The sequence below is a fragment of the Antechinus flavipes genome, chromosome 4, assembly GCF_016432865.1.
Source record: "Antechinus flavipes isolate AdamAnt ecotype Samford, QLD, Australia chromosome 4, AdamAnt_v2, whole genome shotgun sequence".
In the NCBI taxonomy this organism is placed as follows: domain Eukaryota; kingdom Metazoa; phylum Chordata; class Mammalia; order Dasyuromorphia; family Dasyuridae; genus Antechinus; species Antechinus flavipes.
The window spans coordinates 470,209,683-470,232,549 of NC_067401.1; the positions used below are offsets into that span (position 1 = coordinate 470,209,683).

A 22,867-nucleotide genomic window follows, 5' to 3' on the forward strand; every position below is an offset into this window, starting at 1 on the left:
TTCGTGCTTCGTTAATTTATTCAGCAAAGTACACACTCTACCCCAAGGAAAACTGTTGAAGGAAGGGAATTTCACCATGACAAGAGATGGTTATAGGTTTCATGAGAAAAGAAACGACAGACCAGAGGGGGTAGGTCTTGCATTAGGTCCTAGATCTTTGCTCTTAGAGAGGAAAGAATTTGGGAAAGGAAAAGCCACCAATAAAAATCTCTCTCTTCTTTTGTAAGAGTTCTCCACTCCTAGCCGAGCATAGTGTTAACTGGTGAGCGAAGGTGTGATTTCTATGGTAGCTAAGTAATTTTAAAGGATGAATGTAAGTCATCCTTGGGGAAAAAATCAAATTCAAGGATGGAAGGTGACACGTAAACATGAGACTCAGCTCGCTTGGTTATATACACTAATGGAAAATACAGATTAACTCGAAGAGCAACTGATCCAAACTCATTTATGGCTACGGAATGCCTGATGATCATTTCCTATTATGTCAAGTCAAATTTACTTTCCGAGATACGCCCTGCCTAAGCTAATATTTAAAGTAATTTGTATTTCCTGAGTATAGGCTGGCTGGACAAAACAGTCACAAGGATTACATGTTTCCCGGGGACAATTTACACATCGATGAATTAGGAGAGCATGTGACAGTGTATCGTAAATCATCAAGTATGGTATTTCTATGGATGGGTCTCTGCAGTTTGGAGACCAGATCCGTGACTGCTTTGGTGGCCGGTAAAGAAACTCCCTCTTCCAATGTAAATTAGCTTCTGTTCTGCAGTTTATTAGTCTTAGAGTAACCTGAGTAACTGAGACTTTAAGAGACTGGCCAGTCAGTGTGGATCAAGGGGAGGACCCAAATCTAGGCCTTTCTGGTTTCCAGGCTATTCCCAATTCACGCTGCCTCCCCATACATTATGGAAATGTTATTTCCAGTCTATTATCATCACTGGAAAGTTGTGCTTCACGCAGCCAACAACCTGACACGGGACTGCCGCCTGCAGCCGGCTAAAGCCTGAACTGTCCGGCTTTGGCTGCTGAATGGAACTGGGTCCCTTCCTCATTGTTATTTCAATCCCCTTATTCGTGAGCCAGGTTACCCTTGGGCTCAGGCCAGTACATTCTTCCAGATGCAAACATTTACTGACTTCTGAGGGCCACATCCTCATGAACTTTCCACTCCTAAGTCGTGGATAAGGTTTGACCAATTATATAAAACGACTTGAGAAGGAAGAAAAGAAAACATTGGGGATGTCTGGATGCAATAGATCACTTGTTGGTTATTGGCTGAAATGATGATTTGATTCCACACTTGAACAAGATTCTCTTTGGTTAAAAAGATGACGTGTGATAAACAGAGGCAAAGGGGACTTCAAAAGTCCACTGGTCCAACCCTTACTTCAAGCAAGAGTCTCCTGTATAGCATCCCCAGTGAGTAAGAAGTTATCTTCCCCCTGAAGACCTTAAAAGTCACTAATGAGGGACAGCTAGGTGGAACAGTGGTTAGAGCAGCAGTCCTGAAGTCAGGAGGAGCCAAGTTCAAATCTGGCCTCAGACACTTAATGTTTCTTAGCCATGTGACTTTAGGCAAGCCACTTAACCCCAATTGTCTCAACAACAACAACAAAAAAAGTCACTAAGGAGTCACCAGTTCCATACATAATCATAATTCCAATATCTGTGAATCTGTATTAATTCTTTAGTCCAGCAAGAACTCAAGTCAAAAATTTTTTATGATACTAAGATTCTGTAATAAATTCAAATTGAATCTGATTGAGAAGATCATCTCTAATGGAAAAGAGCAACCAAGACTGGACAAAGCCAAAAGCCTTATCATCATTCCCCAGGACAGTAATGTCCTGGAGTACTCTAGGTACTCCAGGACCAGAGAGACTGGTACTTTATCATTGAGGTCAAGGGGTCTAAGCCTTCTGCTTCTGAACTCTAGTCTGGTTGCCCTCAGGAGTCAGAATTTGGGTTACCTCCGAGGGACTGCTCTGCTCCAGACTGACTGCCACAAAAATCAAGTATAAGAAGGACTGGGTAAAAAAGACCATATTCCTCACGGAGTAAAAGGTGAGGCTGGTGGCTCATGTGCTCTCCTTCTTTCCTATAATTGGACAACAGAGCTAATTCTTAGGAAGTCCCATTATGATTATCTATACTAGGAATCTCATTGGATGGTCTCACCCTAAAATCAAGGATTAATGGGTTGTTACACCGTCCATAAGACTTAGAACAATTTCCCAAAGATTCAAAGGGTATAGGAGTTAAACCCAGAGGGACCCTCAGCAAGCAAATCCCTTCTGTTTCAGATGAGGAAACAATAGTCTAAACAGAGGTTTAGGGCTTTGCCCAAGACGATGGTGCAGAGAATAAGTAAAAAAATTTGAGATTTGGGCCTCAGTTCTTGAAATCCAATTGCAATGCTGTTTCTGCTGCTTGGAGTACCTTAAAACAGCTAAGTATTTCATGATTAGGTAGATGAGAGCGAAAAAAATGAGATGTTCATAAAGAAAATATATTCCAAAAGTGCTAAAACCAATATCCACAACCCATTTTAAAGTCGATTTTATGTGAACAAACTTGGTCGAAGTCTAGAGTAGCGGGTGCACCGTAATATGTGCACTAATATGATAGCAGTCCTGTCTCTCAAGCCTGGGACGTGTTCCCTCCTGGCCTCCGCCAGATCCGGCTCTTAGCTCGGGCCTTTCCAGGCACCCCCTCCCCAATCTGCCGCGGCCTCCTTTCACGGCCCACAGTCCCTTGCAGGCAGTGGTGTGGGCTCCTACAATACCACGTGAGCCCTTCTGAAAAAGGGCTCTCCCTCTTGCCCCAGCTCTGACACATGTTGGCTGGGTGGGGACTGGCCCTGTTTTGTAGATTTCCATATTCAGAACTCCTCCAGGTTTGGGTGTTAATTGGACTCATTTCCTATTCTAGCATTTTACAGCCACGAGGCTTGTCCCGCAGCCGTGTGTGAAATATGGCAACTTTTCCTCCAAAAAGCAAAGTTGTCCATTTAGAATCTGAAATGTACAGGAGTAGGAAAGACCTTCCTCTCTCACTGGAGCAAGCAAGCCTGAATCATGCCCAGTAACCACTGAAGGGGAAACAATTACGCTCAATTGCCACTAGATGGTGGACTTTCCAGCAGCTCTCTAATTAACCAAAATAATAATTTAAAAAAAAACAGTAGTAATAACAATATTGTTCACTTTTGCATTAAAAAAGCCCATATTTGAATCTAAAAATCAAATCATTTACAAAATATTTAAAGCATTTTAAAAAATCCTACAAAACAACATGCTGTATTGTTAATCCATAATAATTCCCGACTTGGCTAATATTTCAGAATAAAAAATGCACCATTTTTAGAATGGAAAAGGGATATCAAATCCTCATTTGGTTCTTGGCAGAGAACGCGAGATGTCTGACAGACATAATCCCTAAAAGCAATGCCACGTTTCAGCTCACTGTCGGATGCTTGTAATTTTATAATTTATACTAAGTATTATATCTTGGATGAGTTAGGTGAAAGATGCATTCTCAGTATCAGACGGAAGCACTGAATAAAAAGAAAGAAAAAGTAGATACAGGGGTGAGCCAGAGAAAGAAATTACTTTTTTTCTTCTTTAAAAAGGGAAAGTAAACACTCCAATGTAATATACACATACATCTACTGTGTGTATATCTATATCTATATCAGATATAGAGATGTAATGATAGAACAAAATGGGTCAGAGTGTCCCTTCCCTATCCATTCCACAGCGAAGGTCACAGCTTATTCCAAACCTGAAGCTCAGAAGGTTGGAATTATGTTTTTGATTAAAAGGGTAATAACCAAATTTAGATCTTCAGAAAGATGTAAAAGCTCAATCCAGTATCGAGGAGAAATGAAATCATAAAGAAAAGTATGGTGGGAAGAAAGGGGAAGGAAGAGAAAGAAATCAAACTTGAAACAAAGAGCTGACTTGATGGAATTCAGAGTTCCTAATGCGGTCCAATGTGTGACCAGAGGTAAGTGCTTTCTTTTTTAGAGTGGTTGCTCTCTCATTTAAGGGTCTATTTCATTATTATTAAAAATTAGAAAAGAAGAATAAAGCAAATATCAGTTTGTCTCGGAGAAAGGGGAAAACTTGGTGGGAGGGGTGGAGAAACAAACCTAAAAAGCAAAATGGGAATAATTCTAAGCATCCTATAAACCTTGAAAATTTTTAAAAGAAAAAAAAAGGTTCAAAAATGAAATCAGCACTCTGGAAAGATAAGATATCAAAAGCCCTGAGGTGGGTGTGCAAAGGTGATCCAAGGACCTTTTCCAAAACAGTGACTTCCCGAGAACGACGGAAACCTGCTGCAGAAGAACCATGAACTCGCCATGCTGCCCCGCATGGGCCGCCGCATCTAGATAAGGAGAATCTTGACCCTGGAATTCTTTGGCTAGCTCTCTCCTCTCACACTCTCAACACCAGACTAAGGACTACAGGACAGATTATAAAAACAAAAAGTCTTGTTGGACTCTGCCTACAACTGTGCATACAGTAGGTGCTCAATAAGTACTTATTATATAGTAAACTGGAGGTAAGTGGGAGGGCTAAAAATACCTCACCACCTAGCAAGGGTTGTGCAGAGTCACCCTGATGTACCCATGTCAAAGACTACAGTGAAATGATGCTTCAGAATCCCCATAATTAAGGCTACAGCTTCGGAAGGATGGTGTCGCTTACACACGGATTTTCTACTTTAAAACCACAATCACTTTCATTCCTATTCACCTATCAAACATATTACCTATGTGACTTCTCCATGAGCAAAATAGATAAAATATCAGTCTACTCAATGATCAATCTGGAAGTGGGTGTCCCTGGGAAATACAACTTTCCGTTCGGATTATGGTGTATAAGATATCCAGAATAGGAGATAATAATTTAAAAAGACAGATTTGATTCTCACAGTGCAATAACACAAGGACAGAGACTGGGGATGAGCCATCGTCAGCGAGCTAATGTAGTGATCAGACTGGCGCACATTTCGAAAAAGTCCATGGTGTGGCTGCCCAGGCGTGGCGCTACCGAAGGCACGCTCCCCGTCAAGGAGCCCGTCAGGGATCCAGCGAGAGAATGGCAGTCGGCCGTGGTCGAATCGAAGCTCAGCCTCGGTCGGTGTAGGCCGGCAGCAGAGCAGGAGCGCTGGGGCGTGGACGAGCCGGACTTCTGCTCCGCGAGGTCATCTTAAACGGACAAATAAAGAGAAAGGGGCGTGAGACGCTTGGCCAGGAGGGTCCTTCCTGAGGTGTAAGAGCGCTCGCTCACCAGATAAACGCCCCCGACACTAGTGGGACTTCTCCAAGAATACACACCCACAGACCCCAGCAGGGGTCATATTTTCCTCTCGCTCCAATAACTGGTTAAGGTCGGTCTGGCTTCTGACCTTATCGTTCACCTGAAAGTGCCCTTTCCAAAGTCACTGATCTAGTTTCTCCATCCTCATCCTCTAGGCAGCTTCCTCTCCCTAGGATTTTGTCGCCCTGAGGCTCTGGCATTTCCTCCCACACGCCTGACCTCTGGCTCCTACTTCAGGTCATTCCAGCTGAGCTCGTCTCAGCCTCTCTTCCCTCCTGACTCTAGGCTTTTTCACTCGGTGATCCATCAGCTCCCACTTTTGATTTTATCTTTGGGCTGATGAGCCTTAGATCTACTTCTCCACCCCTTCTGTTGTTCTCCAAGCTGCTTATCAGACATCACCAACGAGATGCCCCACAGCCCTCTTCAACTCAGTGTAACCAAAATGGAATTCATCGTCCCCCTAAGCCCTTCCACCTTGCTTACTTCCCTACCACTGCAAAGGGATCGTATCCTGTCCCTTGCCTGTCATCCTTTTCTCCATTCTCCATGTTCAATCAGTGGCCAACCCTCATTTCTACCTTCATAAAATTCCTCTGATTCCCCTTCTCTTCCCTGAGCCTGCCCCCCCTGCAGTGCAGGCCTCCAATCGCCCTCCCTATAACAGCCCACGGTCAGCCTCCCTCCAATCCAGCGGCCAAACTGACCTCCCTGAAGCACAGGTCTGACCACATCACTCCACTCTCACCCAACAATCTCTGATGGCTCCCTATTACCTCGATGATCAAATAGACAATCCCCTCTGGGCTTTAAAGCCCTTCATAGCCCCTTTCCAGTCCTCTCACACCTTCCTCCCTTCCACACACTCTGCAGGCCAGTCTCCTATTGTTCCTCAAATATTGAACTACAACTCTTGACTCAAAGCATTTTCCCTCCAGCTTGGAATGCCCTCCCTCTTCATCGCTTCCTCCAGGCTTCCTTTAAGTCTCAACTAAAGTTCCTCCATCTACAAGAAGTCTTTCCAAGTCCCCCTGAGACTTCACCAATTTATGTTTATATATCTTGCTTGTACAAAGTTTTTTAGATGTGGGGTCTGCCATTAGACTGGGAGATCCTTGAGAGCAGGGATTAGGATTGTTTTGGGGTTTTGCTTTTCTTTGTATCCTCAGTAGGTACTTAATTAATGTGTAATAACTTGACTTTGAAACAGCTCTGACCTTGCTTTGGGGAGAGTTCTGAGTTCAAATCCTACTCTCACAAATAGGGATAGTTACTATCATCAACAAACCACTTAATCTCTCTAAAGTTAAAATTCCTCACATGAAAAAGGACTGAAATATTCATCTTCAAGGAGTATTGTGGGGACTACATGAATTAATGTTCATACAAAAATAAGAGTAGCTATGATGATGATGGTGATGATAATTATCTCTTACCATTCAGGTTATTTTAATGATTCAAGTAAACGGTGATAAGCAGTGAATATCTAAGAAGTGAGAAGAGAATAAAGAGAGACTGTGGAGTTAAGCGTGCCAAGATTGGGCAAATGATTAGATATGTGGGGAGTCAAGGGTAATCCCGAGGAGAAGAAAAGGATGATGGGAAAGGCGGTAAATTCTGCAAAGCCACAGGATACCCCACGAACTCACAAGTATCACCTGTATTCTATTTGCTACCGATGAAGATAAAAAAGGAAATAAAAAAGACCCATGGACAATAAGAAAAGTTGTCCACTATTTGAGGACCAGCCTGCCTGAGAACACAAAAGATCCAAGGGAGCAGAAGCCTAAAACATAATGACCTTCGAAGTAAAGGAATACTGAGCTGCCCACAAGGGGTCTGTTTACATAGGAAGAACCACCACACTCCCAAAGCTATGTCTCTATTTAGTGCAAATAGCAAGAGGCTTCTTTATAGACTTAGATAAAATCAAAACATGTTTATGATAAAACAACTTGGAGGGAATATTAAGGGAGATGCTGACCAGAAAAATTAATGAATCAGGAATCTAGCATCCAGTCTGTTCCCAACTTTAAAACATGTTACCAAGTGACATAAGCAAAATTAACTGGAACTGGCAAAAAATCAAATATAATAAATAAAATATTTATATATTATCTCGATGTACCAAAAAATGATTATAATGTTTGACAAACTTTGAAAATGAACACTGGAGAAAGGAGCCATTATTAAATAAATACAGCTGATTTGGCAACGGGATCACCAGAAACTGAGAGCTGAAAGGGATTGTATATGTTACCTCCTGCCCCAACTTTTCAAATGTGGTAATGAAGATAAATGAATGGCCCAAGTCGCACATATAGCTGGTAGCAGAACTGGGATTGACACTCAAAATCTCTGTTTCTAAAGCTGCCATCTTTTCCACTCTCCACTATTTCCTCCAAAGATACTGGGACTCACATTTAACATTATCTACATAAATGGAGTAAGCAAGCATTAAGTACCTAACATGTGCCAGGCACTGGGCTACACATTAAGGATACAGATAAAGATCACAGAGTGCACAATATAACCAGTGAGACATCGCATAAGCAACTATGTAAAAAGCAACCATGTTCAGAGGGAAGGCACTAAGATTAAAGAGGACTCTGAAAGGTTGGGTCTTGAAGAAAGTCTGGAGAGATAAAGAGAGAGCTCCAGGAGTGGAAGGGAGGAGTAAAAGAGCTAGGAAGGAGCTGGGTACTAAAACATAAAGCCAAGCCTCAAGGTCAGAGAAACCCGCTGGAGGTGACTGACCAGAGAGGGACATAATTAGATTAGCAATGAAGGGAAATCAGTCTGGCAGCAGAGGGAGGGATGCGCCAAGTAGGCAGGAATCTCGGCAGTTCAGACACAAGGTGACAATGGTAGCAATGGCAGAGAAGAGAAGGGGCCACGTGAGAGAGCTGTTGCAAAAGCAGAAACAATGGGATTTGCAAAGCGATTGGATACTGGAATTGGAAAGGAAAACTGTCTATGTTGAGAGCTTAGGTAACTGGGAGAAGGAAGATATCCTTGACAGTAATAGAAAATTGAATCCACAGTTGAATATACTCTAGAAAAATATGAAAGAAAATAGAATGACTAAGTCACTTGTAGAGGGAAGTTTTTTTTTTTCATTCTAACAAATGGAAGGAATTATAAGGGACAAGATAGGTTATGTTTGAATGAGTTAAAAAAAAACAAATAGTAGTATAATTAAAACAAAAACTAAAAATAAGTATTTTAATATCTAAAATACATTAACTTTTTTTTAAAAATGACAACTCCTCAATGATGCAAATGTTTTGTTCATCAAAAGGATACATAAGAAAACTAAATTTCAAATAATCATTGGGAAAAAGAAGTGAATGACTAAAATTCCATAGAGTAAATTTAGTTAAAGAGGGATGGGATGCATTCAAAAATGAAATTCTGCTCATCATCATAAATCATTTCACTGAGTAAGAAAAGTACTAGTGTCAAAAAATTCTAGTATGAATGCACTGAAAACACAATGACCAAAAGATTTTTAAGACATACACAATTTTTGTTAAGGGTGGGAACTCTATATTTTCTTTCACAACATGACTTTTATGGAAATGTTCTGCACAACTTTACATGTGGTTTCTTAACGAAAGCTGAGGGTGGGGATAAGGGAAATAATATGGAACTCAAGTTAAAAAAAAACACACAAATTTAAAAAATTGTTTTAAATGTTACTGAGGAAAATTAATTAAAGATTTTAAAAAGACATGCAAAAAAGACTGAAAAAAAGATAGGGAACTGAGAATAACTGCATAAGGAGCAGAATCCCTTAGAATGCCAGATCCCTAAACTCAGAATGAGCTGAGAGGTATGAGAAATGCCAAGAAAAAAAAGAGGGGCAAAACTATTGCTTTATGTGGATGAGATGATACTAATGAGGAAGCAGGACAGAACCATTTGACTTTAATTTGGCTTCTGCTTTTCTACCAAAGAAAATGATCTTAGTATTGGTAGATATAGGAGAAGGGGAGACTTGCCAAGATATGGCAAGAGAACACTTTTATTGACTCAATAGGCGTAGGCAAACAATATTCCATGGTAACAAAAAACCTGAAGATGTGATTGCTGAGTTTCTGCAAATGATCTTTGAAAAATCATTCAGAAAGCATTAAGTGCCACATGGAAGGATGCTAATGCTGAAAAAGGGAAGGCAGATTCTTCTACCATATTCTTAGGAATTGTATTTGCTTCCCGAAGAATTTTCAGATTGAATATTAGAGAGTTTGTGAGTCGTTACAAAGGAAATTGAAAATTGTTATAACCTAGCAAGAGTTTATGACAAATCAACATCACTTTCTTTTCTGATTGGGCCAGAGAGGGAAGGGAGGGGAAACACTATAGAGAAGGGAATCTATAGAGAGCAGATATCTGAACTTCAGTGACACTGGACCTGCTTGTGGACAAGAAGGGAGTGTTTGGGATAAATGGCTAGATCAAGGACTAGCTGGCTGTCCAAGCCAATATAGAAGAAGGCCTCTGGAATTATTGGCCCTATTGTGGTCAATACCTTGATAAAGAACTTAGATGAAGAGAATATGCTTAACCAATCTGTGGGAAACGTGTTGCTGAGGAGGCTAACTCAATTATTAGTTGACAAAGTCAGGACCCAGAAAGACAATGAACTATGGAATGAATCTAAAAACTAAGTTATAATAAATGTAAAGGGAAAAATCTAGGTATAAAAAACTAAATGGGGGCAGCTAGGTGGTACAGTGGATAAAAGCACCAGCCCTGAAGTCAGGAGGACCTGAGTTCAAATCTAACCTCAGACATTTAACACTTCCTGGTTGTGTGATCTTGGACAAGTTACTTAAACCCAATTACTGCAGCAAAAAGAAAAGAAAAAAAGAAACAAAAAGAAACAAAAAAAAAAAAAACCTAAATGACTGAGTACAGCCAAAAGGAGGCGTGCTTAGATAACAATCTATGAAGAATATATGGGGATTTTTGTGAATTGTGAGTCCCCTCTGAGTCCATAGCGCAATGTGGAAGCCATAAAGGATATGGTCACAGAACTGAGGCCCTCTGCTCAAGGCTGGGCATTTCATTTCCTAAACCACTGACAAGATGTCATATAGAGATCGATCAGGAGCTGGTAAAAAGACCCGAATCTTTCCCCAGCCTCTACACACACACAAAAGTATCCATGGAGAAAACGAGGTGTTTAGCCTAGAGAATGAAGCCCCATGAAGTCTTTCTTCAGGTGTCTGAAGGGCTCTCACATAAAGAGATTCTGAGTGATTCTGCCGAGTCCTGGAGAAGATGCTTTTCACTAAGTGGCAGAAGGAAAAACCTCCCAACAAGCAGGATGGAGCCCAGAGCAGAAGCAGCTGCCTCAGGAGAGAGGCGCACTCCCTCCCTGGAGATGGTTCTACAGGCATTGGATGAGTGACAAGTAGTAAGGACACTGACTGCCAAGGACTACAGAGCTATATTTTCATGAGAAGGACAAAGAGAGCAGAGGCAGAGTGGAGCAGGGGTGCTGGTTAAATGCGGGAAACTCCAAATTTCCAAGCTAAAAGGAGTCCCAGAAGCCATCCCACCCAACACGTGCACACTCCCCTTCCTGTGAAGGAACATAAGATGATACAAAGGTCTGTGTGGCGCACCGTTGTGCATGCACCGAGGCAGCCCCAACCTGATTTATGCCTACTGTCAGGGACATGTCATTTTCCATCTGAAGGTGCTTTTATTTCCTTAAACCTTCCTTTTGTTCTATTTGCATTTTGTTAGGGAGCACACAATCACAAGTGCTAGAAGCCACGCTCAGTGTGGCCAGTTCCACCCAGGATCTGTACTCAGAGCCACAGGGAACCTTGAAGGCCAACCAATCCAACCACTTCATTTTACAGATGAACAAACTGTAAACCAGAAAAAATTAAGTGATTTTCCCTCAAATAATAAAGGCAATGAGGGTCTGAAGCCAGGCCCTGACTCCAAGCGAACTTGTCTTTCCATTTGCCATGATGGCTTCCCTCTCACAGATCTGTGAACAGACTGACCTGCAGTCATACTGTCCCTTCCACAGATGCTCAACAGTTAATCCCACGGCAGCAAGGCCTCCTTACCGTCAATACTCTTGAAGTCCAAAAGGTAACTTCGATTGTCCACCTGGTACAGCTGAAGGCTCATTTTCACATAATTGCCGGTCACAGGGTTCTTCCTTCTCACTCGAAGATGATAAGCGTTCACCACCTACAACATGGAATCTTCTTTTAGGTAAAGGAAGAATAGAGAAAATGCAATACTTTCCCTTTAATCTATGAGAAAGTTTTAGAAAACCCTGAAAATGAGAAAAGAAGCTTCTCAAATAGCTTTTGAGCTGTTCAGGATATTTTCTCCAGTGGTGATTACATTACTCTCTGCTGACAACATTCCTCCCAAACGCTGCTACCCTTAAGCTGCAATGAGAAATGGCCATGTGGAATATGGACAAAATCACAGGATTGTGGAAAAATGTCGGGACTGATGGAATGGGATGGAATGCTAGGTCTGGGATAGGCCGACCCGAGTTCAAATCCAGCCTCTAACACTCAAGTTTTCAGACTTTAAGCAAGACACTCAATCTTTGTCTGTCTCAATTGTTTCATCTACAGAACGGGGTGAAATAATAACACCTCACTTAGTGAGGATCAAAAGAGATAACATTTGTAAAAACACCTTATAAATATTTAAGGCAACACACAGATGTTAGCTCTCACTATTTATTATTACTATTATTATTATTAGGAGAGGAAAAATATATATAATTTTCTAAAATACCATCCCTCACTGAAGTAGTTTGTGTTATACAACATAAAGTACATACACATACACACACACACACACACACACACACACACACACACACACGTGTGTGTGTGTGTGTGTGTGTGTGTATGAATAAATGAAACAAGAAAATTAAAGAGAATTACCAAATCAATTGGGGAAAATAATTTTTTTAAAAGGAATTTATTTATAGAGAAATTTTGAAAAGGATGGTGTTCATTTTTAAAAGAAATAAAGAGGTACCCTTTGATCCAGCAGTGTTATTTCTGGGCTTATATCCCAAAGAAATACTTAAGAAGGAAAAGGGACCTGTATGTGCCAAAATGTTTGTGGCAACCCTGTTTGTCGTGGCTAGAAATTGGAAATTGAATGGATGCCCATCAATTGGAGAATGACTGAGTAAATTGTGGTATATGAATGTTATGGAATATTATTGTTCTGTAAAAAATGACCAGCAAGATGAATACAGAGAGGCTGGCGAGACTTACATGAACTGATGCTAAGTGAAATGAGCAGAACCAGGATATCATTATACACTTCGACAACGATATTGTATGAGGGTGTATTCTGATGGAAGTGGATCTCTTTGACAAAGAGATCTAACTCAATTTCAATTGATGAATGATAAACAGAAGCAGCTACACCCAAAGAAAGAACACTGGGAAATGAATATAAACTATTTGCATTTTTGTTTTTCTTCCTGAGTTATTTTTACCTCCTGAATCCAATTCTCCCTGTGCAACAAGAGAACTGTTCGGTTCTGCAAACATATATTGTATTTAGGATATACTGTGACATATTTAACATATATAGGACTGCTTGCCATCTAGGGGAGGGGGTGGAGGGAGGGGAGGGGGAAAATCGGAACAGAAGCGAGTGCAAGGGATAATGTTGTAAAAAATTACCCTGGCATGGGTTCTGTCAATAAAAAGTTATTATAAAATAAAATTAAATTTAAAAAAAAAGAAAGAAATAGGGAAGAACTCTCTACCTACCTACCATCTTTCTCATTGTTCTCAGAAAAGCAATGGGGAAGAATTTAAGAAAGATCTTCAAAATAGTTTCAAAAAAATATTGATCCATGTATATAAATGTATGAATAGTAAAACAAATAGTACTTCTTTCTTCAAATACGTCAATTAAGGATATGGCAAATTTCAGACTGTTTCTTCCTTTTTTCATTGACAGAAATTAGAAACTGTCATTATTAAAGTAATTTTCAATGGGAAATGAAAAATGGCTTTCTAAAATGATGAAATGAATTTGAAAAATATTTGAATAGAATTGGAATCAATCAATAACTACTTTTTTTTTTTACTTTTAAGGCAAAATATGTGCTAAAACTGCCCATTTTCAGGAACAAATTCTTCAGAGAATCAGAAGCGCCCAAAAATTGGTCAGGTTTTTTCAAGCTAGAGGAAAGCATCTGTCCCCTGAGGGCAGAATCAAGGACCTGGGGAGGAAAGGTATGCTGCCCGCACACTCACTCCCATAGCCTCCTATCAAGTGAATCCTTTGAAGAAAGAAAAAAGAAAACCATCTGTGAAGTCTCAGGACATGAGACTGCTGGAGCTCAGGCTGAAACAGGTGAGCTATTTTCTCAGGAATTTTCAGGTTGATAAACATACTTGGCAGGGGATTCTCCACTAGAATTCGAAATGTGGATAGTTTCCCAGCATAGCCCAGTTCTGTAAAGAGAAATCTTTATCCTTCCAACTTGATGAAAAGAAGGGACAGAAGAAAAAAGAAGGAGGAAGAAGAAGGGAGGAGGAGGAGGAAGCAGCAGCATATGACACATCATTAATAAGAATGGAGTTCATGAGTCAAAACTATTAGAACTATTGTAAGCAAGACAGAATTACAAAGGGGTAAGATGCCCCTGATTAGTGACGAGCTCACACTGACAGTAATGGGATATAGTTCATGACAAAGGGTCACCCATCCCAAGCGCGCCCTACCTTCCATTCATAATCCAGCTGCTTCATGGCCCGGTAGACCTCGTTCATAATATCGTAGGGTTTGCTCTGACTACGGATGCCCAGGTGCCACTTGGCCTTTTTCACAGCCAGAGACTTGGGCTTGGTCGTGTTCAGGGCGTCCAGGGGGCACTTGGCTTTGGGGCTGTCGGAGACGAGGGGCGGCATGCGCTCGGGGTGCGGCTTCAGCCCGACGGGAATGTGCATGGCGCTGTCGTCCATGAAGGAGCCCGTGGGCGGGCTGGAGGCCAGGTAGAACTCGCTGGCCTGGTTCATGATGCGCCGGTTGTCGATGATGAGGTGGTAAGCCACGGCGAGCTGGTCCTGGGGGTCTCCGCTGTACAGGCTGTTCATCACTTCAGATTCCGTGCACTCAAACTTTTCACACACTTCCTTCACAGCTTCATCATCAATGACATTTGCATCATAGGAAGGGTCTTCAGGAAATAAATAACTGGGTAAGTCTTGTTTAAACCACTCGTGTTCTCTAAGAGAAATAAAAGATAAGCATCATGGGGAAAGTGGCTTCTTGTAGAGAACCTGGGTTCAAGTCTCTCCCTCTCATTTATTGTGGTTTTGTGACCCCTCCATGCCCCAGGAAACAGTCTCAAACTAAAAGTGGAAGAACAGGTGCTGACCCAAAGTAGGAGATGCCAGTAACAAGAACTAAGCTACTTTTCAGAGGTCCTGTTCTAATTTAAAATTGTTCAACAATAGAGGCTCATTAACACGAATTGCAATTATTCAAAACTAATTACTAGACTAACAAGACTATACAAGGGCTCTAGTAATTAAAACATCAAAGGACTTTTTGAAGCAAAGAGTCAAAGCAGATACATTAGCAGCTCAACATTTAATACTTCATAATGATAATGGGCACCAAATAAAATTCATCAATGACAAAGCATGATATTCTTTGGTTTTAAGGTGATACCCTGCTACAGTTAGGGTGCCCCGCAGCCACCCCCACTGGACGGTTGCCATCTCCTCCTCCAACTCATTTTACAGATGAGGAAACTGAAGAAAGCAGGGTTAAGTGACTGCCCTGCCAGCATCACATGAGTACACGTAAGTACATGAGGACAGATTTGAACTCAGGAAGAGGAGTCTTCTTAACTCCAGGTCCAGCTAAGGTAGGCCAAGTGAATTAATTAACAAAAAGAATTTTTACAATAAAGAGAACGGACCTACATACAATCATGACTCGCCAAATCAGGAGTTTCTCCCCAAATTTTAAAATATAAATACCTAAAAGCTATAAATTCAACATTTAAAACTTCCTAAAATTGACTCTAAAATAAACTTAGGTTTCAAAGTTACAAGTTTTAAAATAACTCACATTAAATTCCATATATCAAGTTACTTTACAGAATTAAAATTAGTGAAGAATGAAATATGTGGTAATTTTATGACATATACTTTATGCCACTTTTTGTACCATATTTCTCTTTTATCCCTAATGATAAAAATATTCAGCATTTCAGAACTTTATGCAAGTTAATGGGATTCTAATTTATAAATTGTTGCTTGAAAAGAGACAACTCCTGCTTTAAAAATGTGTTACTGTGTACAGTAGGTGAAGATGTTCAAATCTCACAAGGTAAGCCCCTTTTTCTGCAGATGTACTTTCAGAGGATCTTTTTCAGCATGATCATTTCTAAAATTAACTCTTACAACATGGACCTCTCTTTTTTTTTTCTGTATTTAAATCCTAAACCCAGCGGGGAGGAGAAGAAGGATGACAACACCAAGCTTTAAGGAAGGCTGCAGGGTGGGCAGTTGGGTCCGTCCTTAAAGGGATATTTAAGCTCCTCCTCTGGGCCTTGCTACCGGCTCAAGCTTCCATCTTGTGGCTTTCTTCCCCTTTGTGCTAAATTGCTACCAAGGTTACCTACATACACTCTCCACTTCTTTCCCTATCTCACTCCTAACTGATCACCTCTGTGGGTGACAATGGTGAGGTCAGAAGGCCAGAGACCAGCCCCAAAGAGCATCTGGCCTCCTCTGGTCCGGAAGGAGACAGAGCCAGGACCCTCTTCCCAGCCTTGAAGGAAGAGTTCTAGGAATGAGCCAGGAGCTGCTTCCTGAAGGGGACGCCCCGATGGTTGGTTTTCCCTCCTGACCATTCCCGGTTTGCTTCAGCAAACTTGGCCCACTCTGGCTCTGTCCCCTGGGTCTGCCCAGTCCCCTGCCCCTTCTCCATGACAGCTCTGCAGACACCGAGAAGCCGGGACCACTCCCTTCTGAGGCTGCTCTCCTTCGGGCTAAAGGACCCTTGAGTTGGTCCGTGTCAGGCACTGATTCGAGCTTTCTCGTGGTCCTGGACGCCTTTTTCTTTATTGATTTCTGTTCATCAATGCCATTTCTAAATAGTGTCCTCTATGGCTGAATAGAGTCTAATTGTAGGAGTGGGCCAGAAGGGAGAAAAAGGGGAAGGAGGGAGGGAAGAAAGGGGAGAGAGAGAAAGAGACAGAGAAAGAGAGAGAGGGAGAAAGAGACACGGGGGGGGGAGAGAGAGGAAGGAAAGGAGACAAATAAAAAGAAAGAGGGGAAAGGAGTAGGAAGGAGGAGGAGGATGGAGAAGGAGGAGGATCAAGGAGAGTGGAGGAAGAAGATGGAGAAGAAGGAGGAGGTGAAGGAGGAAGAGAAGGAAGAAGGGGAGGATGAAGAAAAGGAGGAGGAGGAGATGGAGGAGGAGGCAGAGGAGGATGAAAGAGGATGAAAGAGGGAGGAGGAAGATGGATAAGGAAGAAGAAGGGAAGGGCAGTACTGGAGGAGGAAGGTAGAAAGATAGAGGGGAAGAAGAACAACAGACAGAGACACCCTAGAGGGAAATGTCTTTCCCCAATATCTTGCAGACCCAACTCAGTTCCACAGTCTCAGTAATTACCTCTCTTCCAATGCTCCCCAGTCCCACTATTTCCTCTAAGTTCTGGTCACTAACTCTCAACTGCTTTTCGGCAGCTTGGTGGCTTAATGGATGGTGCACTAGACCCAGAGTCTATGATCCCAGGATGCTTTTTCCTCCCTTCCCAGATTCAGGAAGATCCAAATTCAAATCCAGTCCCAGACACTGTGACCCTGTGCATGTCACTTAATCTGGTGCCTCAGTTTCTTCAACTGTAAAATGGGAAGATAAGACACCTATTTCCCTGGCTGTTGTAAGGACCAAATGAGATGGTGTTTGTAAAGAGCTCAGCAGGTTGTCTGGCACTCTGCCTTTCTCCTAATGCCCCTCTCCCCTGCCTGCCACCTCCTCATCTGTCTGCTCAAAGAATTCTTGGTGTCCAAGCCCCGGCGCTGGGGCCCTCTCCCCCACAAAGTTCCCCCTGCTTCTTTACGCAGCCTCAGCCCCAGCTGAGAGTGATCTTCCCCACCTCCTCATTTTTCTAGGTCTTTTTTCTGGACTCCTTTATTCCCATCACATTCTGCCTTGTGTCATTTCCTCTAAGATTTTAATCTCCCTGAGTTAACAGGATTTATTCAGCACCCAGACCTTATGCCAAGAGAAGGGCCTGTTCATCTTTGTCTATCCGGTGTCTAGCACCCAGTAGGCACTTGATAAACATTTACCGGCCTGAGTGCCCGCTGGGCTGTTAAGGCGGGCTGATGGTGAGCCCCACAAACAAGGCCGCCGGCCGCCACTGGCACCTTCGGTGGGTCGGGTGTCCTAAAATAGGCCTTCCAGTCTGTGGGGGGAGGGACGAGGCTCTGGGAATCTGTTTGTAAACTAACTCCTGCTGGAGCGCCAGGCAGGAACCAAAGCCGTCTGCGGGCCTGGACGTGACGAGCGCAAGCTCGGGGGGATGGCTCGCCCGGGCATGTGGGCGCTATAAAAAGCTCGGCCCCATTGCTGCCAAGCCAGCAACTGCGCTTCCCAAAGCCTCACCCGTGCCAGCCTCCAAGCCCACCAGCAGCTATTTAAAGGCTTCACAATCAGCAAATGCCTTTGCCTTTTAGTTTCTTTCATTGAAGCTGAGACCCAAAAGCTCATCCCCATCAGCCTCTCTGTGACGGCCGAGACACGTCAAGTTCTGTCCGGGGCGGCCCCGGCACTCACCTGATGTCCTTGATGGTGGCCCGTTTCAGAGGGTCCACCTGCAGCATGTGCATGAGCAGAGTGGCGATGGAGCGGTTCAGGTACTCCGGGATGTAGAAGACCCCACCGCGGATCTTCTTAAACAAGGTGGGGACGTGCTCGTCATCGAAGGGCAGCGTCCCACAGAGCAGGGCGTACAGGATCACGCCGCAGCTCCAGATGTCCACCTCGGGCCCCGCATACAACCTGTGGGAGGCAGCAGAGGAGGGCTGGGCCGGCAGCGGGGGGCCGCTCTCCCCAATCCCACAGCCTCACACGGACCCTCACCCTCCAGTCCAAAGTTCTCCCTGCTGGGCCCCCACTCTCCTCCCCCCAGAGCTCGTCCCAGCTAACCACACCCAATGCTATGACCAAAAGGCCCGTGTAGGTAACGAGGCCTGGAACCAAAACTCCGGAGAACAAAATGTCAGTAAACAGGAGGAAGCATCACCCTTGGGAGAGACAATCGGGGAAGAGGGTGGGGAAAACTCTTAACTGCTTCAAGTTCCCTTTGCCTCTCGGGCTCATGTCGAGAACAAGATGAGAGTGCCCCAAAGGGGACTGGCCCTGCGCGTCCTTCAGCTCAGCCATCCTGCCACGGACACGCCTCTCACAATCCCCTTTTTTATGGCAGCAAAGGAATGGGTTCCCAGCTGTTGAAGAATGGCTGGACACACTATGCCCATGGATGTAATGGAGCCTTGTGGGGGGTTTTGGTGAGAACTTGTGAAAGGGATGGTTTCAGAGAAACCTAGGAAGAGCTGTACCGAATCATGCGGAGGGAAGTGACCTGAAGAGTAGAACTAGGAGAACGATACCCCAAAATTGTAAATACAAGTAGTTTTTAAAAGCTTAAGACCAACCCCAACTGCCAGAATCTGATGATAAAGCCCACTGTCCCCCTCCCAGCTAGCAGAGAAGTGAAGGACTCAAGGGGCAGGATGGATAATGTGAGGGCACTGACTTAACTGACGATCTATACTTGCTACAAGGGATTCTTTTTGACTATTTTTTCCCTTGAGAGAATATGAGGGGGACAAAATAATTTTTTAATAAAATAAAAAAAACAATAAAATGATAACTTTGGTTTAAATAATCTCTAAGATTTGTCCATTTCTAACCATCTGTGATTTTATTATGGAAGTGACTTAACTCCCTTCATGCTGAATATATCTTACCGGTTATTACTCATTGTTCCCTGGGGCAGCTTGAGGTTAAGATTAGATTTAAATAGATCAGGACTTTTTAAATTTTCCACTAATAACCCCTTTTAGCCCTAGAAATTTTTATGCAACCTACGTTATATAGGTATATAAAATAGGTATACACATCAAACACTTACTAATGACAAATCATAACTTCACAATCTCTATGTGCAGTTATGCAACCCCATGTGGAATCTCAACCCACAGTTTAAGAAGCTTTGAAATATGTGGATGTGTGCTATCTTGGAGTTAGATCTGAGATCTTTATCTCCAGCTAAGTTCTGTTTTTTATAGTACAATATTATTATTCCTTTTATTCTCACTCATATTCTTATTCTCTCTCTGTATATATATGTATGTATATCTTCCTCCCTCCTTCTTACTTTCTCTCCCTTCCTTCTTTTCTCTGTCTCTCTGTCTCTCTGTCTCTCTCTCTCTCTCTTTCTCTGTCTCTCTCTGTCTCTGTCCCTCTCTGTGTGTGTCTCTCTTTCTGTCTCTCTCTCTCGCTCTCTCTCTCACTCTCTGTCTCTCTGTCTCTGTCTCTACACACACACACACACACACACTAGATTGACATTGCTTTGAGCACCAGTGGCACACAAGAGTCTCTGATAATTCAGTGCGGACCCATAAGTCCAACAAATGACCAACTATCAAAATTGCAATAGCTGAGAACGTGTTTTGCTTTCCTGTTCAAACAATCACTCTCACTGCCTGCACCAATGGATGGCTAATTGTTTTCTTTGTTCAAATGATTTCTTTCCATTTTTTGTTTAGATAGTCTCACATTAATGCTGACACAAACTCAAGATCAATACCACAAAGAAGTGGGGCAAGCAGCAGGATGGCTTTGAAGGTAAAGGATGCCATCTGTGTATTCTTCACCAGGAAAGCCAGCCGTGCACAGCAGAGTCAGAGCTTTTTACAACCCTCACAATTCAGAGTGTGTCAAAGGGCTAATAAAAGAAGTTGCTTCTGCTTATGAATTTTACTAAACTTTTTACAATAAAAGCTATCGTGTCGTCCCCCTGACCCATATTTATAGTTAACTAAAAAGAAGTCCACTACTATTAAGTACGCTGTTATGTACTTTATCTCAGTCAGTCCATCTAGCAACATTTCTTAAGGGCCTGCTATTTGCCACGCTGCACTGGGGAAAACTGATAAAAAATGCCCTCGAGGAGCACACATTTCCTTTCTTTCTCTCCTTTTTGAAGATATCCCACCTTGCTCAAGCAAGCGGGTTGGGGCTCCTCGTCATCTTAAACTCACTTCCGATCAGCGCAAGGGCCACCTGGGGGCTCCCCAACATCAGGGCCTGGGCCCAGGGCAGCGCAGAACTTCTGAGCTCGAGGCCTGCCCAGGGATCCCAGACGTGCATCACCACGGCCACTCTCCTCTGCATAATCGGAGCATTTAAGATAAAGGAGACAGAGGGTGATCTGGGAGGAGAAGAAGAGACTTGGCCCTCAAAACATTTGCTCAGCCTGCACTCTGCAGGAGCCAGAGGACTATACAAGCGAGCTTATCCACATGTTTATGATAAACTCTAAAGCGAGCCCAGAGCCAGGGCCTCCCCTACGTTCTTTGCCAGAAAACAACAGAGACTCCAGGAATTCTCCAGGAGCTCCTTCTTCTGAAAACAAGTTCTTCCCAAACAATGTTGGGAAATGATGAGCAAACAGTGAAATCCCTTTCACAGAAGTTCGCCACCAGGTCCATCTCTTCTCTAAGAAGAAGCCCCTCCACCACGGCCTTAGGTGAAGAACTGGCCACTCACCTTCCAGTGGAAGAGCCTAGGCCACTAGGCCACTGGCGACAGTGCTTAATGTCTGGCTCCACAAGTTCCTCTCTACAATTCTGGAATCACTCCGTTAGGTGCTAAGATTTGTCAAATGTTAAGGAAGAATCTTTGGAAAACAGAACTTTCACAGATGCATTACCTGCCGGAGATGACTTCAGGAGCTGCATAATTTGGAGACCCACAGCTCGTTCTCAGAAATTCACCATCTGACATCATATTTGATAAACCTGAAAATAAAAATGTGGTTTTAAAATATCATCAAATTATAAGCAAATTAAAAGAACATAAGATACTTTATCTCTCAGATCTGTGGAGGAGGAAGGAATTTGTGAAAAGAAGAACTGGAACTCAATTTTGAACACCAAATAGATCATTTTGATTACATTAAATTTAAAATTTTTTTGTACACACAAAACTAATGCAGACAAGATTAGAGGGGAAGCAATAAACTGGGAGACATTTTTACAATTAAGGGTTCTGATAAAGTCCTCATTTCTAAAATATAGAGAGAATTGACTCAAATTCATAAGAATTCAAGCTATTCGCCAACTGATAAATGGTCAAAGGATATGAACAATTTTCAAATGAAGAAATTAAAACCATTTCTAATCATATGAAAAGGTGCTCTAAATCATCATTGATCAGAGAAATGCAAATTAAGACAATTCTGAGATACCACTACACACCTCTCAGATTGGCTAAGATGACAGGAAAAGATAACGAATGTTGGCGGGGATGTGGGAAAACTGGGACACTGATACATTGTTGGGGGAACTGTGAATGGATCAAGCCATTCTGGAGAGCAATTTGGAACTATGGTCAAAAAGTTATCAAACTGTGCATACTCTTTGATCCAGCAGTGTTTCTACTGGGCTTATACCCCAAAGAGATCTTAAAGGAGGGAAAGGGACCCACATGTGCAGAAATGTTTGTGGCAGCCCTTTCTCTAGAGGCAAGAAACTGGAAACTGAGGGGATGCCCATCAGTTGGAGAATGGCTAAATAAATTATGGTATATGAATATTGTGGAATATTATTGTCCTGTAAAAAATGATCAGCAGGATGATTTCAGAGAGGCCTGAAGAGACTTACAGGAACTAATGCTGAAGGAAGTGAGCAGAGCCAAGAGATCATTGTACACAGCAACAAGACTATATGATGATCTACTCTGACAGACGTGGCTCTTTTTAGCAATGAGATGATTCAGGCCAGTTTCAATCTCATGATGAAGAGAGCCACCTGCACCCAGAGAGAGGACTTGTGGGGACTGAGTGTGGACCCCAACATAGCAGTTTCACTCTTTTTGTTGTTTGCTTGCATTTTGTTTTCTTTCTCATGGTATTTTTCCTTTTTGATCTGATTTTTCTTGTGCAGCAAGATAATTGTATAAAAACATATACATATATTGAATTACTTGCCATTTAGGGAGGAGGGGGGAGGAAGGAGGGGAAATTTTAGAACACAAAATTTTGCAAGACTCAATGTTGAAAAATTATCCATGCATATGTTTTGAAAATAAAAAGCTTCAATAAAAATAAATAAATATCTTTATTAACAGCTTTAGATCTGTCAGAAACATATTTTCATTCCATGTGTCATTCATCCTATTTTTAAAAATAGGTTAAAATCTCATCAAAAGACAAATGGGATGCCAAAACCTATGGGGCTTTGAAATGC

General features: G+C 42.5%; 1 protein-coding gene across 1 annotated transcript in view; it reads right to left on the minus strand.

Annotated features, from left to right (window-relative positions):
- The window catches only part of PRKAA2 (protein kinase AMP-activated catalytic subunit alpha 2), a 60,037-nt gene continuing 37,170 nt past the window's right edge, over nucleotides 1-22,867 (minus strand). Inside the window, exons 5-9 of the mRNA XM_051999597.1 lie at nucleotides 21,331-21,418; nucleotides 18,165-18,389; nucleotides 14,087-14,591; nucleotides 11,429-11,555; nucleotides 1-5,221 (exon numbers count right to left, since the gene is read on the minus strand). Coding sequence (XP_051855557.1) covers nucleotides 4,986-5,221; nucleotides 11,429-11,555; nucleotides 14,087-14,591; nucleotides 18,165-18,389; nucleotides 21,331-21,418 — 1,181 coding nt within the window. The 3' untranslated portion in view covers nucleotides 1-4,985. The remainder of the gene's footprint in view (nucleotides 5,222-11,428; nucleotides 11,556-14,086; nucleotides 14,592-18,164; nucleotides 18,390-21,330; nucleotides 21,419-22,867) is intronic.